Source organism: Leptonotus elevatus, chromosome 17 (genome assembly GCF_054856555.1).
Source record: "Leptonotus elevatus isolate MCC_2025b chromosome 17, RoL_Lele_1.0, whole genome shotgun sequence".
NCBI lineage: Eukaryota > Metazoa > Chordata > Actinopteri > Syngnathiformes > Syngnathidae > Leptonotus > Leptonotus elevatus.
In genome coordinates, this window is record NC_141255.1 from 14318592 (window position 1) to 14333534 (window position 14943).

General features: G+C 44.3%; 1 protein-coding gene across 2 annotated transcripts in view; it reads right to left on the bottom strand.

Moving 5' to 3' along the window:
• col7a1l (collagen type VII alpha 1-like) overlaps nucleotides 1–14943 on the bottom strand; it is a 41193-nt gene that overhangs the window by 21581 nt on the left and 4669 nt on the right. Inside the window, exons 4-43 of one of the 2 annotated variants that reach the window (XM_086058792.1) lie at nucleotides 13633–13859; nucleotides 11694–11874; nucleotides 11477–11636; nucleotides 9868–9961; nucleotides 8859–9032; nucleotides 8597–8760; nucleotides 8401–8530; nucleotides 8217–8333; nucleotides 7986–8141; nucleotides 7572–7688; nucleotides 7324–7470; nucleotides 7123–7242; nucleotides 6899–7057; nucleotides 6686–6799; nucleotides 6455–6604; nucleotides 6242–6379; nucleotides 6021–6167; nucleotides 5818–5937; nucleotides 4578–4724; nucleotides 4298–4501; nucleotides 4078–4217; nucleotides 3865–3988; nucleotides 3648–3791; nucleotides 2704–2894; nucleotides 2564–2638; nucleotides 2473–2490; nucleotides 2367–2390; nucleotides 2235–2300; nucleotides 2017–2097; nucleotides 1896–1922; nucleotides 1788–1832; nucleotides 1634–1708; nucleotides 1480–1566; nucleotides 1380–1406; nucleotides 1259–1312; nucleotides 1111–1182; nucleotides 977–1036; nucleotides 675–719; nucleotides 490–525; nucleotides 297–341 (exon numbers count right to left, since the gene is read on the bottom strand). In XM_086058792.1, coding sequence (XP_085914918.1) covers nucleotides 297–341; nucleotides 490–525; nucleotides 675–719; nucleotides 977–1036; nucleotides 1111–1182; nucleotides 1259–1312; nucleotides 1380–1406; nucleotides 1480–1566; nucleotides 1634–1708; nucleotides 1788–1832; nucleotides 1896–1922; nucleotides 2017–2097; nucleotides 2235–2300; nucleotides 2367–2390; nucleotides 2473–2490; nucleotides 2564–2638; nucleotides 2704–2894; nucleotides 3648–3791; nucleotides 3865–3988; nucleotides 4078–4217; nucleotides 4298–4501; nucleotides 4578–4724; nucleotides 5818–5937; nucleotides 6021–6167; nucleotides 6242–6379; nucleotides 6455–6604; nucleotides 6686–6799; nucleotides 6899–7057; nucleotides 7123–7242; nucleotides 7324–7470; nucleotides 7572–7688; nucleotides 7986–8141; nucleotides 8217–8333; nucleotides 8401–8530; nucleotides 8597–8760; nucleotides 8859–9032; nucleotides 9868–9961; nucleotides 11477–11636; nucleotides 11694–11874; nucleotides 13633–13708 — 4251 coding nt within the window. In that variant the 5' untranslated portion in view covers nucleotides 13709–13859. Of the gene's footprint in view, nucleotides 1–296; nucleotides 342–489; nucleotides 526–674; nucleotides 720–976; nucleotides 1037–1110; nucleotides 1183–1258; nucleotides 1313–1379; nucleotides 1407–1479; nucleotides 1567–1633; nucleotides 1709–1787; nucleotides 1833–1895; nucleotides 1923–2016; nucleotides 2098–2234; nucleotides 2301–2366; nucleotides 2391–2472; nucleotides 2491–2563; nucleotides 2639–2703; nucleotides 2895–3647; nucleotides 3792–3864; nucleotides 3989–4077; nucleotides 4218–4297; nucleotides 4502–4577; nucleotides 4725–5817; nucleotides 5938–6020; nucleotides 6168–6241; nucleotides 6380–6454; nucleotides 6605–6685; nucleotides 6800–6898; nucleotides 7058–7122; nucleotides 7243–7323; nucleotides 7471–7571; nucleotides 7689–7985; nucleotides 8142–8216; nucleotides 8334–8400; nucleotides 8531–8596; nucleotides 8761–8858; nucleotides 9033–9867; nucleotides 9962–11473; nucleotides 11637–11693; nucleotides 11875–13632; nucleotides 13860–14943 lie in introns of both variants that reach the window. The other variant, XM_086058791.1, reaches the window with a different exon arrangement.

Below are 14943 nucleotides of genomic sequence, written 5' to 3' on the forward strand. Positions count from 1 at the left end.
TCTGTGACGGGAAGTGAGCAAGGTGAGGGGCCCACCTCAAATTAAAATCAGTGACGCGGGACAAAATGTGTGAAAGATATCTATTGAAGCTTTGACGATTTGGCTCTTGTGTAATCAGCAGCATCTCTTATTGAGGCTAATTTAAGAGATGTGGTGGTTTGGGACACATTGAACAGTGATGACAATAATTTCCATCAATATATTCCAGTCCAATTCTTACCATAATGCCTCAGCCTTTTGGGTCAAATATAAAGTACATTTTGTTCTGCAGCAACATCATCACTAATCACACTCACTGTTGGTCCTTGTGGTCCACTGGGTCCACTCTCGCCTTGTTCTCCCTAAAAAATAATGCATTTCTTCATTTGAGACTCACTTTCAACTTCCATCTATTAGCCTACCGTATGAGTCTTTCCCTTTATAAAACACATTTGTATTTTTCCATCTAATGTACATTCCAGATGAGAGCGTTGATGTGTGTGGACTCACCTTGTCCCCTTGTTCCCCTTTGAATCCCTTTTTTCCCTGTGGACAAAATAAACCACCAGCGATTCATCCTTTCCTGGCTAATTTCTCGAAAACCATTAAGCAGCAGTTAGTGCGCTAATTTTGTTAGCATTATTTGGTATTCTGGGTAAAATATGAATTGCAGGGATCAATAATGGCATACACACCCGAGGTCCTATGGTTCCTTGGACGCCTTGCTCTCCAAGTCCCCCCTGGACAGATGCACAATATCATCCCAAATCAAATCAAATCAAATCAAATCAAATCAAGTATGGTCCCGCTACGCCAACATTTCCTTGCAAAAAATAAACATGATAGGATTGCAGGCAGTCTAAAAACAACTTGTATTTTTACAACTACAAACAGTTAATGCATCAGCATATCACAACAAAGCAGCAGTCGGGTTGGATTGCTAACGTTTGTGCTTTGCCATGGCACCATTTCCTTCAAGTTATTTTGTGTGTAGTACCTTCTCCCCCGGCTCTCCACCAAGGCCCTGTGCACCTTGCAAGTTATATCCGCATTCGCCCTGCAAAAGTTCACAATGAGAGAGGGCAAACGCCACATTCTGAGAGCAAGACAGACATTTGTGGACATGGTTACTTTGTCTCCTTTCGGACCCGGTAAGCCTGGTTCGCCGTTGACGCCGATTGGACCGGGCAAGCCTGCGATACCCTTTATGATGGCGGGAAATAGAAAATAATTATTAGTTTTGTAAAGTGCATTTAGTGCTGATCACATCTGCGCTTACATTGCTTCCAGTTTCTCCTGTGTCACCCTTTGCGCCCGGCTTCCCACGTAAACCCTTTCGAATGAGCATACAAGTATGTAATTTCAAGTACAGCGAAAAGAGCAGCAGAATTATTGTGTACCTTTTCTCCTGGTTCTCCGGCGTCCCCCTTCAAAAGACAGCACAACACATCTTGAATAATGAATGAAAATCTCTAATCTAGACATTGAATCTTTTCTTACCTTAATAGATATTCCTGGTGGTCCCGCTGGGCCAAGCACACCTGGGACTCCCATGACTCCGGGAATACCAGGAGGTCCCTGCGAACCCTGTCACAAAATCAGATTTCGTTAAACTAAAATTCAATCCCCCAAAACTGTTGAGCGGGAGACTGACTGAGGATCCCGGTTCTCCTTTTTGTCCGGGGATGAAGTTGGCATCTGGGGCTGCTATCACATAACCAGGTTCTCCCTGTGAGGATAAACAAAATACACATTATTCATTCCTTATGACTGTTCCAAATACACATTCAAATATTCCTCAAACTTACTCTCTCCCCTCTCTGGCCTTTTGGCCCAGTGAGACCATGAGGACCCTGTTGCAACACAAAAATAGTCATAATTGAATTCAACACACGTATTGATTATTGGAGTTTTACCATATCGCCTAGTACGCCTGGAGTGCCCTGAAAAAGAGGAAAATATATATTACAAACAATAACAACACATGTTAAAACCATAATCTCAATGTTGGCGCGAGCTTGTTCGGAATTCACTTACCCGTTGGCCGGCAGAACCCGGGGGTCCAGTTCTCCCAGGGCGCCCAGGCAGCCCGGGAACGCCATCTGTTCCAGGAGGTCCCTGTCAAAGTCAAGCAAAATATTATAAAAAAACAACATCATCATCACACTGCAACACAATTACAGCGGCGCATTTAATCAACTTCCACTCAAAAAAACAACCCAGACTGAATTTGTCAGTGAGCGTGTGCATCATACCTTTTCACCCTTCCCTCCCTTGGTAGAGGTAAAAGGATCGAACTGTCCCGGAGTTTGCCTGAATCGCTACAAAAACAACAAACATCTCAGGTAACGATAAAAAATGAACACAAATATTTGAGTGAAACTTACCAGACCTCCTCCCACACCATCGCCCTGAAAGAGTGATGTCCATTGTGGATTTAATTACACATAAAAACAATATTTTAACACATACTGTTGTCGTATTTCAACTCACCCTTTCTCCTTTCTGGCCCTGGAACACAATTTCAATGAGTTTTTCATTGTGTTTGAAGCATGAACCATATTGCACCTGCTAGTCAACCTACCTTGACACACTGGCAGGGGGCCTGAGGTTTCGCCAGCTCCTTTGGGTCATCAGTGGGCGTGTCCAGCTGAGTTAACTGAAAATGAACAGGGAGAATTGAAGTGACATTCAAGCAGAAGAATTAACGACGCTTTTGACCACCTCATCATCGCGCAGCTTGAACTCAGAGAGCAGCTCCTCGCTGCAGATGCTCCCGATAAATTCTCTCTCGACAGACGCAAAGTCATCGAAGGTCGGCGAGTAGAAGACGTTCTTGTATCTGCTGGGGGCTGCGACCCGAGTTAACTCCTGCAGGTCGGCATTGGCGACCCCCACCGCCAGGATGCTGACACCTACACAAATTGTATCATGAAGATTGAAAATTGAAAGAGAACTCTGTTCTAAAGCAGGGATGCCCAACTGGTGGCTCTGAGTGGCAACTTGATACATTTAAAAAAAAAGAAGAAAAAACTATAATTTATCTTATTTAAAAACAATTAAAAAATAAATAAAATTTAAACCCTAAAGATAAAAAAAACAAAACGATAATTATTCAATACACCAGTTTTACACAGAAATTGAGGGGAAATCATTGTAAAACCGGTGAAGAAAAAAAGAATAAAAAAAAAAAAACTTAACAAATATGTGAATCTGTAGGTGGTGGTGCTCAACTGACTATGCATGAGTCGACAGCAGTTTTAAGTTGTAATGTCACCATTCACCGATAGATGGCAGACATGATTTAGTTGCAACGTGATCATTTTCCGTGGATTTGGAATGACACACAAACAAAGTACATCCAAAATGTGAAACATTTGTGTCTGTTGATTTTTTGTGTGGAAAAAAAACAAATGTTGGTTTGCTGTTCAGCAGTTTTGTTCTTTCCTTGAATGGTAATTTTTATGCAAGAGAAACCTTTTAACTAGAAAAAAAAGTTTGCTTCAAACACTCACATATCGCACATATTTTATCCATATTCAAAAGAGCAGTTTGTGTCATATTCAAACTAGCACTAACTAACAGTAGCGCTAATGAAAAATGGTGGCCCCTTCCAGCATTGAAGTTGGCCATCCCTGCTCTAAACCCCGATGGGACTTTTGACTGACCCAGAGCACGTGCGATCCTGGAGGGGGGCTCCACATTGTCCTGGGCCCTGCCATCAGTTATCAGCACCAGAACGTGGGCAACATCCTGCCTCATGCCCAGAGAATCCTGAAACATTTCCTGCAGGACATAGCTGATACCCTTTCCTGCATTTAGAAAGGCATAAACGTAAAAAGAGAAGAAGCTTATTTCTAATGTGTGGTTTTGTGCGGCACAAACCTGTCTTGGTGTTGCCGCCTCCATAGCGCAACTCCGTGAGTGCCCTAAGCACTGAGTTGCGGTCTTTGTGATCATTGAGTCGGAATTCAATTCGAGGCTCATCGCTGAAATGAACCACGGCTATCTGAAAGCAAGAAGAGAGAATTTCAACTTGATTTTCCCAGCTGTTTGGGCTGGCTGACATACAGTTCAGTTCAGTCAGCCAACACTAACTTGTGCGCCTTCAGGGCCGATGACCGGGAAGTAGGAGACCACCCGGAATATGAAGTCCTTCATCTTGCCAAAGTTGTTTGCGCCAATGCTGGACGACTCATCTACCAGGAACACCATATCCACTTTGCTGCGGCTGCAATCTGGCAAAACGCCAAATGCGCGAGTCAGCAAAGTCAGCACTCGTGGCATTATAAATGAAAACATTTATTAAATTAAATACCTGCTCTTAATGGAGCTGTTGTCACTGCGCTTGGTGTTGTTAACTGAGAAGTGGCCACTCTTGAATGAATTGGGGTCTTATCGGAAATAACGGGCGGCACATTAGGGTGCTTGGTGCGTTTGGTGGCTGTCTGTGGGGTTGTGCTGCTGACTGTGACATAAGTGGCCACTGTTGCTGGCTGGGACGTTAGAGGATGCTGTCCCACTGACATGCGCACAAGCACAATACTCAATCATGACATGAAAGCAAAGGTCAACGAGTCTGCCGAAACCTTTCTTACCAATCCTCTGGTAAACGGTGCTGGCTGGTCCCTCCACTTGCCCATACAAAGGCCTAATGGAGAAAATGTACGTTCTGCCATACAGGAGATCACCCACTTTAAAGGAGGTGAAACTAAGACCCAGAGTCTCTTTTTTAGTCTCAAACACTGAAAGAAAATCATCATTATTTCACATTTCGGAAATTCACTTTTTGTTGTTACCAGTTATTAAAACCTTCTGCCAAAATAGAGAACACAGTGAAAGGGGAATGTGAAAGGGGAATGTGTCTGAATGCGCAGCCCTCCACCACTTTAGATTGTTTATGCTGCAATTTAATACCCTCATTGCAATAACATGTCATTCTAATCATGGAAGCTTCAAACTCTGGGGTGCGACTTGGATATTGATTTAGAGACAAGCAACTATAACCCTGGGAATACACCGCATGCGTGTGCGTTGTGTCTCCGCTGCGTCGGCACAGCCGATTAGTTTCCATTCTATCAGCTTGTTCAAATTACACCGGCTGCGTGTGCGCTATGGATCGACTGCGGACGAGCTGCGTCGTGCCAGAGGCCGTCGCACGGATAGACCTATTTTCAATTTTTGCCGGACGACGCATCCGTCGGCATCCGTCAAATGGCAAACTAGCACAGAACACATCAAGCGGGACAGGAAGACCGACGCAGTTTCAAAATAAATAATTCCGGTTACTTTTCAGAATAAAATACTCACCAGATCATATTTCGCAATCATGTCAGCAAAACAATATAATGCTTAACGCTTAATTCACTGCAGTGAACATGGACGAGGAGAGATTTATAATGGAGGTGGATTATATATGACACGGCACATCCTTTTTATTTGGACAACCTAAACATAGATGCTGTAAGGAACGTCATAGTGGAAGCTGTGGGAGTGGACGGTGAGTTCAATCAAAACAAGTCCACCTCTCTTTCTGCTTTTCTGTTGAGTAGTAAATACTTTGTGTGTTTGCCGTTGTTGTTAATGCCACATTATCACGCGCGGTCACGCGAGACATGGCGGGAAGTTGTCAGCGACGGATCGCAGCTATGAGCAGCCGGTGAGTTTTGTCCATAAAACTTACGTGTGCGGAGCACGCAGTCAAGACGCAGTGGAGTGGAGACGCAACGCACACGCATGCGGTGTAATCCCGGGGTAATATGATGAAAGCACAATAAACAATGAAGAGTAGAGTACATCGCAAACTCCAATAAAAAAGTGTTATGTTGGGGCTCAGACCTGAGATATGCCTCCAGCTGAGAAGGTACCCAATGACACCCGCCACACGATTCCAGCTCAGAACAGTACTGCTGTCGGTGGTGTTCACTGCCGTGAAGCCAGTCACTTTTGGGAGGTCCACTAAAGTCCAATTTAAGATAGAAAAGTCAAACGGTGCACTCATTGTGGTCTCCAAGTCTGACTATTTGAGTAGGACGACTCACATGTCCGTGCCGTGACCAGGACAGAGCTTCCCTCCCGGCTGCCCGCCATAGAGGACACTTGGATCTTGTAAGCCGAGCCCTCGCGGAGGTTCTTGATAGTGAAGGTTGGCACACCAGCCGATACCATATGGGACTTCTCTTCTCCCCCTAGTGGAGTAAGCAGAAAAACAGATCGTAATGCGTCTTGTTGATAGCAAAGCGATTTTGACACAAAATCTCACCCATGAAGTGGACCCAGGAGACCTTGTAGCCGGTTGCACCGGGTGTTTGCTTCCAGGAGAGCGTGACAGAGTTAACACCTGTGTCCACAACTTTGACCTCTGTCACCAGCTGGCGCGGTTCTGAGTCCAAGGCAGCCGCTGAGGAATTAAACACGCCATCAAGGGGGTCATATTTCCAGGAATCTCTACAAGAACATCCCAATTAGTCACTACCTGTGATTTGAGTTAAAGAGATTTCTGGTCCCTCCGTGTTGCCATAAATTGCACGGACTGTGATTGTGTAGGTGGAGTGTGGCTTCAGGTCGGTGATGTGATAGTTGAGACCTCCGTGGTCCAAGTAACGCGACTGGGGGCTGCCATTGTCTGCAAATTTCGAGGTGCAAGTGTGTGACCAAATTCAGGCATGTGAGGGTGACTGTGGACACCAAGGAGAAGAACATTTACCGGTGTTCCAGGAGAGTTTGTACTCAGTCGCGCCAACTATTCGACTCCATTGCACATCTATGGTGTTGCTGGTGTAGGCTGTTACCTCAAAGCTAGACACGTATCCGAGTGGAGCTGAGAATGAACGAGAGAAAAAACAATCAGTATCAGTTTTTTTATGCAAATATTGAGGTGTACTTAATGTTGCGGCCCGTCTTAAAGACAGCTACTGACATGTTCGGAAGGTGGCGGTGATGCCAGGCCCGACCACGGATCCAAAGAGTACGTAGAGAGTCAGAGCATACTCTGTGTCATGGGCGACATTCTTCAGCTGGTACTCAGTGGTGGTGCCGTTCAGAGCCAACTGCCTGGGACGGTCCCGACCCACAAACTCTGAGAAATGAAACACCTAAGCACCTAAGAGGAAGCCCTTGCGGGGATGACAACTTCCAACACACCTGTAGTGGGTCCCCAGGCCAGTCGGTAGCCAGTGGCTCCTGACACGCTGTTCCACGTGATGACAGCCGTGCTGGTGCTCACAGCTGACACCTTCAAGGTCTGCACCGCGCTGCTATCCACTGACAGGGGCGACATTGAGTCATCTCATGGAAAATAGAGCCCATCATGCCTGGCTGGACACGTTCTCGTGCAGTAGTTACATGTCTTGACTTTGACGGATGTGACGGGCCCTTCGATATCTCCAAAGATAGGGTTCATGCTGATGGTGTACTCGGCGCCCGCGTGGAGGCCCTGGATCATGTAGAAGTCAAAAGTGTCCCTGAGGTTGATGTTCTCCCTGTGGCCATCTAAAAGCACAGAGGAGCAAATGGTTAGTGACATGTATACATACATACATACATACATAAATAAATAAACAAATAAGTAAGTCATTGTTAGGCTGCATTACCTGGCGATGCCCACGTGAGACGATATCCTGTAGCGCCTTTAACTGACGTCCATCTGGCCTGCACAGTGTCAGTGGTTGCATTCTGGACCACCAGTTCTTGAATTGCTACCAACTTCACTATAACAAACAAAACAAAAAGAGAAAATGTGGATATGTGAATGGATAAATATCTGATCAGAAAACATTTAACACTGCATCCGAGCACACGCTTGAAAAAAGGGACAAATCACAAATCAGGCATAGAACAACATCACCCTCCTGTGGTCATGATGTACTACTACAACTGAGGTGTGGTTTTAAAATCACTGCACAACTTGATCCATGTTTTTTAGCTACTGGAGGGGAATATGAGAGTGACATTTGGTGGCATGCAAGACCATTCTTTTCATCAAATTGAGATGTAATCATAGTTACATGTCTTTCCCATGGTGGTAACAGGTTCACTCAGCCCCTGCGGGTAAACGGCAGAAATACTGATGGTGTACTTTTTGTCCTCCTCCAGGCTGTCAATCACGTGAGAGGAGGCGTCTCCCAGGAGCATCTGCTCGTACACAAAGCCGGGTCGGTTGGCTGCGTTTGAGAAAGCGGACAATGTCAATCCAACAAAAAAAAGGAGCGTAATAACATTGCGAGTTGGCGTCGTACATCTTGGGATGAGAATCCTGAATCCGTTGAGCTTCTTGAGAGGAGGCGTCCAGCCCAGACGTAGCGAGAAAATACCCTCTTCGATAACTCGGAAATTTAACACTTGAGGCAACGGCGCTGGAAGACAAGATTCGTGCTCATGAAGCAAAGTGACATTTGGTGATTTTAGCATTGCGCCACTTACTTGTGTGGGCAGTCGTCGTTGCAGACTCTCCGATGTGGCTGGGATACACGGCATACACAGTCAGGGAATATGAAGTTTTGGGGTTGAGCTCCACCACCACCGCAGTTGTCATGTCTGCTTTCAGATCAATCTTAAGGGAGCAAAGGCCAGAATAAAGAGCAGGCCCAGATGTGTGGACCTATCCCACCTCCCTCACCTGTCTCTGCTGCGCGTGGACGGGTTGTCCGCTGGGGCTGACAGGGACGACCACGAGCCCATAGCCCGTGACGTCTCCCGTGGCTGCCGTCCACGACAGTCTGAGGGAGCCGTAGGCTAGCTCGCTAACTTGTACATCTCTGGGACCCAAGATGGGCTCTTTGACTGGATGGCCAAGTCCGTCAAATAGATAAAAAAAAGACAAAAGCATGTAAATATACAATCAATTGTTACAAGACTGAGGCTTTGCACGTCTCCCTCACCGGGCTGAAGGATTCTGACAGGGCGAGGTGGCTCGGAGGCGGTGAAACAAAGTCGGCGGGACAATTTGGGGAGGACGGACTCCAGCAGGGGGAAGTCATCACCTATCAAGAGGTGCTCCTCATACGGCTGGGACACAGTCATCCTCAGCTCAGCCTCATCCGCTCCCCTCACGCCTCAAAACAAGAAATGTCCATCAATATTTTGGCACTACCTAGTTTATTCCACTGGGGGGAGCTGTGGCATTTCCAATTGCTTCACTGTTGCAGTCTGTGCACCAGCCTTCCATCATCAAATAAAGAACAATGAAACAGCATATTTGATACATACAAGCTGACTCAGGCATATGCTTTGAAATGTTGCTTATTTTGATCAATTGTGCACTTGGCTATTCAAAGGAGAGTCTTTCAATTGCTTCCGGCATGATAGTGCAATCAATTTGTCCCGAGGCACTGACTCATGAAAACACGCGTTCACATGTGTGTTCCGTTGCCGCACGAGACCGTCTTATGTTTTTATGTTTGTTGACAAGCAAGCACCCGCACTTTTGCTTCGGCATGGCGGTGATGAATAAGAGGAGCGGCACTATGTGTCAGAGGTGTAAATGAATCGGCCGGTGAATAATGGCCGCAATTAGAGAGCGATTGGCTAATGAGCAGTAATTATTGCAGCGCTGGCAGCAATGGGAGCCAGATGCATGTGTGGCTGCTGTGCATGTGTGTGAGGGAAGTCGTGCAAGTTGACTTGGGGGAGGGAGCTGCTATCCATCATTTGCATGTACACATCAATCGCTCACTTATTCACGTCGGCATGGTGTACCTAATATTGTGGCGAGTGGATAGATTGTATGCGAGTGAGTGCACTTTGAAATCCAAATCTGGCACAATCACAAAGTTGCGGGGAGGAATCCAATGAATTGCAACTTGCAGGACATGAATTTCTAACAGCGGGATAAGATCTGAGGGGAGTGCTGCAGTGGGGATGTTGAGGGAATTCACAATGCAGACTCACCGACAGCGTACAGCGAAATCCCATTGTCGGCTACTTCTTTGGCTGCGGCGTCGAAGGGGTCGTCAGAGGGTCCATTTGTGATCAAAATGGCCACCTAAGGAAGGAGAAAGTGGAGGCGATCAACGGTCTAGAAAGGGCTCCCTTGAGAGATACAAGTTTCATTTGTTGTGTGACTATGCTCAAAACTCAAATCACTTGCATTCCATGTTAAAGTGAATGTGATTTTTAATAGGCAAATTATTTTTGTTTTTAATATTATACTTCATAAAAAGTTATAGCAATAATCCAATTAAATTGGTCCAATTCAGTGAACATTGTGCTGCTCCTTTTGGTCACCTAGGGGCAATACAATGAAGTATAATGCAGACATTTGGATATAAAAACATGGACACTCGTCAGTAAGCTGCAGTAATATAGGTTGTCCTTCGCACAGGATAAACTATACATGGCTGTGAGTATTGTAATGGTGTCATGTGTTGTTTAAATGTGTTAAAACATCTGTCGCTTGAAGGGTTCGGACATTGCGACAACGATGCGTGTCTTTAGCCTGTGTGCCATTTTGCAATGACTGTTAGCATTAAGCTAACAGACTAAAGCAAAGCTACGTGCTGCTTTAAATACAAAACATGTCATTCGCTCCGTCTTATGTTTAGTTTGACAATAAACTTCAACTGGGAGAGGCAAGAACGAGTTTGAACTTTATCTACGAATAACCTACTTTTTTACTTTTTTGTAGGATTACTCATATGATATATGATTTTTGCACGCAAGTCAAAGCGAAATAGTCGGTTGAACAGCAGCTATCAAGGAACCACCCACTATACAGTATTTGTGATGAAAATGTCTTTGTTCCACTTTCCAGAAGCTCACTTAGGCAAAAAATATAAAAGTCCTGTCAAGATTTAGCTACTATGTTTGTTTTACTGTTAGATTCCACTCTATAGTTTAAACATTTGCACAGTTATGTAGCTAAATAATTAATACACCAGTTTGGGAGAAAAAACTCATTTAAAAAGAGCATCACACTCGTTAAAGCCCCCCACAGATTTGTTCATGGTTTAGTTTTTAATTGAATTCATAATTGAATAAATCAAGCGAAAAGAACAAGCGGGATGCACGCATGCGACTGAGACTAGCAATTTGCTTATTAATAAAAATGAAGCAAAGTTCATGGAAAGTTCAAGAAAGAAGAAGAAGAGTAGGCAGGACAGCATCAATATGAGATTGTAGCTATTGCTCGCATGCGCCCCGCCAGTACAAATTCAATAGATCAACCTAATCCTCTCCCCGCTGCCTTCCCACGTCAAGTGCAAAATTATTCACACGCACGCACACTCTGAAGATAGCGGGTTGATGGGAATGCTAACCACCAGCGTTACTCCAAGTCTCCTCGCCGCTGATAGAGAAGGAAAATACTTCACATTTTATCACTTGACAAGTTTAGTTGCTGTCTGGTGCAGGCAGCTCTGACTTCAATGCACATTTTTTTTTTATTCTTGGAAAACAGGCCAAACGCTGGCTTTTATTGGGAAAGGAACCATCTTTGCTGACTTTTGCTGCTTAACCATTGTATGCGTTGCACTTAATCACACGGTGATGCATGAACTACCTTGGGTGCGTGGTCACGACTGATGGCAGTGCTGAAAACCTGGTCTACGAGAAAGTGGAGGGCAGCGCCCATCTTCCTGGCTCCGCCCTTATAAGTAAGCACTCTGATGGCCCCAAGCACCTCCTCCAGGGAGCTGTAGTCCGTCAAGGCGATTGGCATCCTGAAAGCCAAAGAGGAAGTGAGGCACGATAGAAAACGCTTGCAGGTCGAATTTTACCTGGGCACGTTCCCAAAGACAGTAACCCCGAAGCGGACGCCCTCGGCTCCTACGAGGCCATCTTTGAAGGAGGAGAGCATTGCAGAGATGAAGTCTTTAATGGTGGAGAAGCCACTCGCGCCCACACTCCACGACTCATCCACCAGGAAAACGATGTCTGCCTGCACCACCGTCCTGCAGGCTACCGTAGATTGTAAAATTAGCAAACAACTACAGCTGCTGTCCCTCAAAAATCTGTCACCTTCCAAAAATAGTCATTTTGAAACTGACATTTTGCTGCATGCTTTGAATGTAGGGAAAAAATTGAAACCTTGACAAATTATTACATTAGACTGTGTTAAGATAAATTTACATTTTTCAATAAAGTTGTTTTGCTACGAGCAAATGAAATTCAGCTTCATGCTTGGAATGGTAAATAAAAATAAAGCCAGTAGTCCAAATTTAAATTTTAATATATAGGATAGCATTAGTTTGTTAAGATTAAGGATGCAACGATACAAATTTTTTCAAACCAAGCATTGACGTTTGAGTACTCATTGATACCAAGTAACGATCTTGCAATTGCAATTGTGATGAAAATGCCTTTTATTTGAATCAAATATTGTTCAGAAATATAAAACACGACCTTTTATGGAACAGGGCACAAGTTTAATTCAAATCGATCACATTTTTTTTAAATCAAATAATCTACTGGTAAAGTAGTATCGGAGCATTTTTTTTCCAAGTACAAGTACGAGCACAGACGAACAGTCTTAGCACCAATACTGATACGTGTATCAACATCATCATGCATCCTTAGTAAAAGATAAATGTCACACCATGCACGTAATTTTCAAACAGAAACAGAAACAGAGAGAACATCTGGGCAAATTCGACTTGTATTCTTCCACAAGGCCAATATATATATTTAAAAAAACAAAACAAAACAAAACTGACAGTCATAAAATGGCTGAAGGTGTCTTAAGGGTTAATATTACAAGTCAAATCTGCTGAACATGTCAACAACGTCTTGTCACTAGATGGCAGTGTTGCCTCATCACGTTTGCCTGCTCACATCTGCAGCAAGCTCCACAAACTCCCATGAATGCTTAATGAGACGCAAGTCAGCCCAAAAAGAGCATCAATATTCCAAGCACTCCAGCAATAAAACTTTAGCACAGCAATGAGGAACGCTTAGAATATTAAGGTAAACACAGCCCGCATAGCGTGCGGTCAGCCCGCCTCCTCACGCCTGCCCCAGCTAACAAGCGCGTATCCTGGATTCGAGATGTACGATAGGAGACTAAATAAGACATTGTTTTAATGGCATTTTGGATCATCAGCTGGAGGCTAAGGATGGAAAACGTGATCAATTATCCAGAAGCTGCTTTAGAAGAATGTTAGGTCAGATCAGGATTGGTTCGATTTTGGAAGGGTATCCACTATTTTGATATCACAAAAGGTGAGCATTGCATTAAACCACCAATTGTTTTTCACATTAGGTAATACTTCAGTGGACTTCAACATCTGATATATGGTTGCTGTCCAGTGGAAATGTCCATATACAGCCAATTAAATATTTTTTCCACAAACACTTTGGCCAGCCGCCATACCCCACATAGTCTGTTATTTAACCACACTATTACCAGTTTTAAGTTTTGAGGTGTGCAATGGTACATGGTCACAATTTAAGGTGTAATACCAATGATTGAGTTGGCGTTCTTTGATTTCCTGAAAAGTAATGATTTTGGAAAAGTGACGATTCTCCCCAACAGTGTCAGCGACAATATACATAATCAAAAATATGATCTTTCACGCTCACTTTGAAGAACCTGAAATTGTGCTTAAACAACTGCAAAGAATCCCAACAGACATCATCTTCGCATTCCATAGGCAAGTTATCTTCATCCCAATCAGTTGTTGAATGACATTCCACCAGGCAGGAAGAGTGATGTCATACCTTCAGCTTGAGCCGTGATGCTCCGACACAGGAGGCAAAGCGACAGGAGAACCATGCAAACTGAAGAGTGGCCCATACTCTTCTTCTCCTCGTCCTCTTCGCCCCTTTCCGAACACCCGCGCCTCTTCCTCCTCCTCCTCTTGTCCGCCCGCTGCCGCCTTGCCTCACAAATCCCCTTCCAGGACGGCGCTCCGGGATCATCAATTCCCGCGCTTCTTGGCTCTTATCTGAGACAGGCAAAGTCAAAGAGAGATAAAACGTGAGCACGCTGTGTTTAACTTGCTGCAGACGCGTGTGGCTGGCATGCATGCAAATCATTCACCATTTATCATCTAGTTATTGCAGATTGTCCTAATAAAGGCGAGAAGGGGATAATAAAAGTTTGCTTTCTACCTTGCGGACAGTTCTACAGCACATTCCGACAGTGGCAAAAAGGTTTAAAAGTCTCACCCAGCAGCTTTTTAAATGGTCTAATACTACGCAAGCTATCAGAGGCAATTACTGCGGCGTCTAAACACACACGCCGTTTGGAATTTATGAGCCCAATAAACCAAAAGGGGCCGTCTCGCATTGCAGGTGGACTCAACTGAGCCAGCGTGCAGTTTTTTATTCAGAAATGATATTTCACCTTTGCTGATTTGAATGTTTGATTATGATAATGATTCCTTGGTATATCATGCATATTTAAATAGTGTTTTCTTTTGTGAATGAAGATGAAGACGACGTGTGCTGTCAAATCCGCTGAGCTCAAGCAGACTGACAGCTTCATTATTTCCTGAGAAGAAAATGCACACAAGTGTGACAAACCTGAAATAACAGGCAACAAGTAACTTTACATATCATTGCACTTATTTACCTAACTGCAGAGAATACTAGGTGCCTATTATGGGATTATTTATTTGATTTTTTTTTTTTTTTTAGAGCATTTTAAGTTACTGATCTTCCAAGACTCACAAAATATCGTGTTCTGTGACAATAGCATGTGAGGCTTGGAGACTAAATTGTACTTGTAAGGTGTTTAGGTCACGTTCTTCCACACTGAGAATAACTAACTCAAATAATACAATAGCCCAAAATGTCTTGGCAAGCTGAAGAATTTAAGATGCAGAGGGGCCAATGAACAGGCATGTCCCAACACTTTCGTCCCCATCTTTGTAGCCGGTCTGCCTTGGCCAGTTAACATGAGTATAAAAGCGCCATAAAAACTGATTGTGTTCAATGGGGAGTCATTAAGGGAAATACTTCGCCGTGGTTTGACCACCTGGCTGAAGGCTGGATGACATTTACAACCTGTGCAAGCCCAAGCGTTCC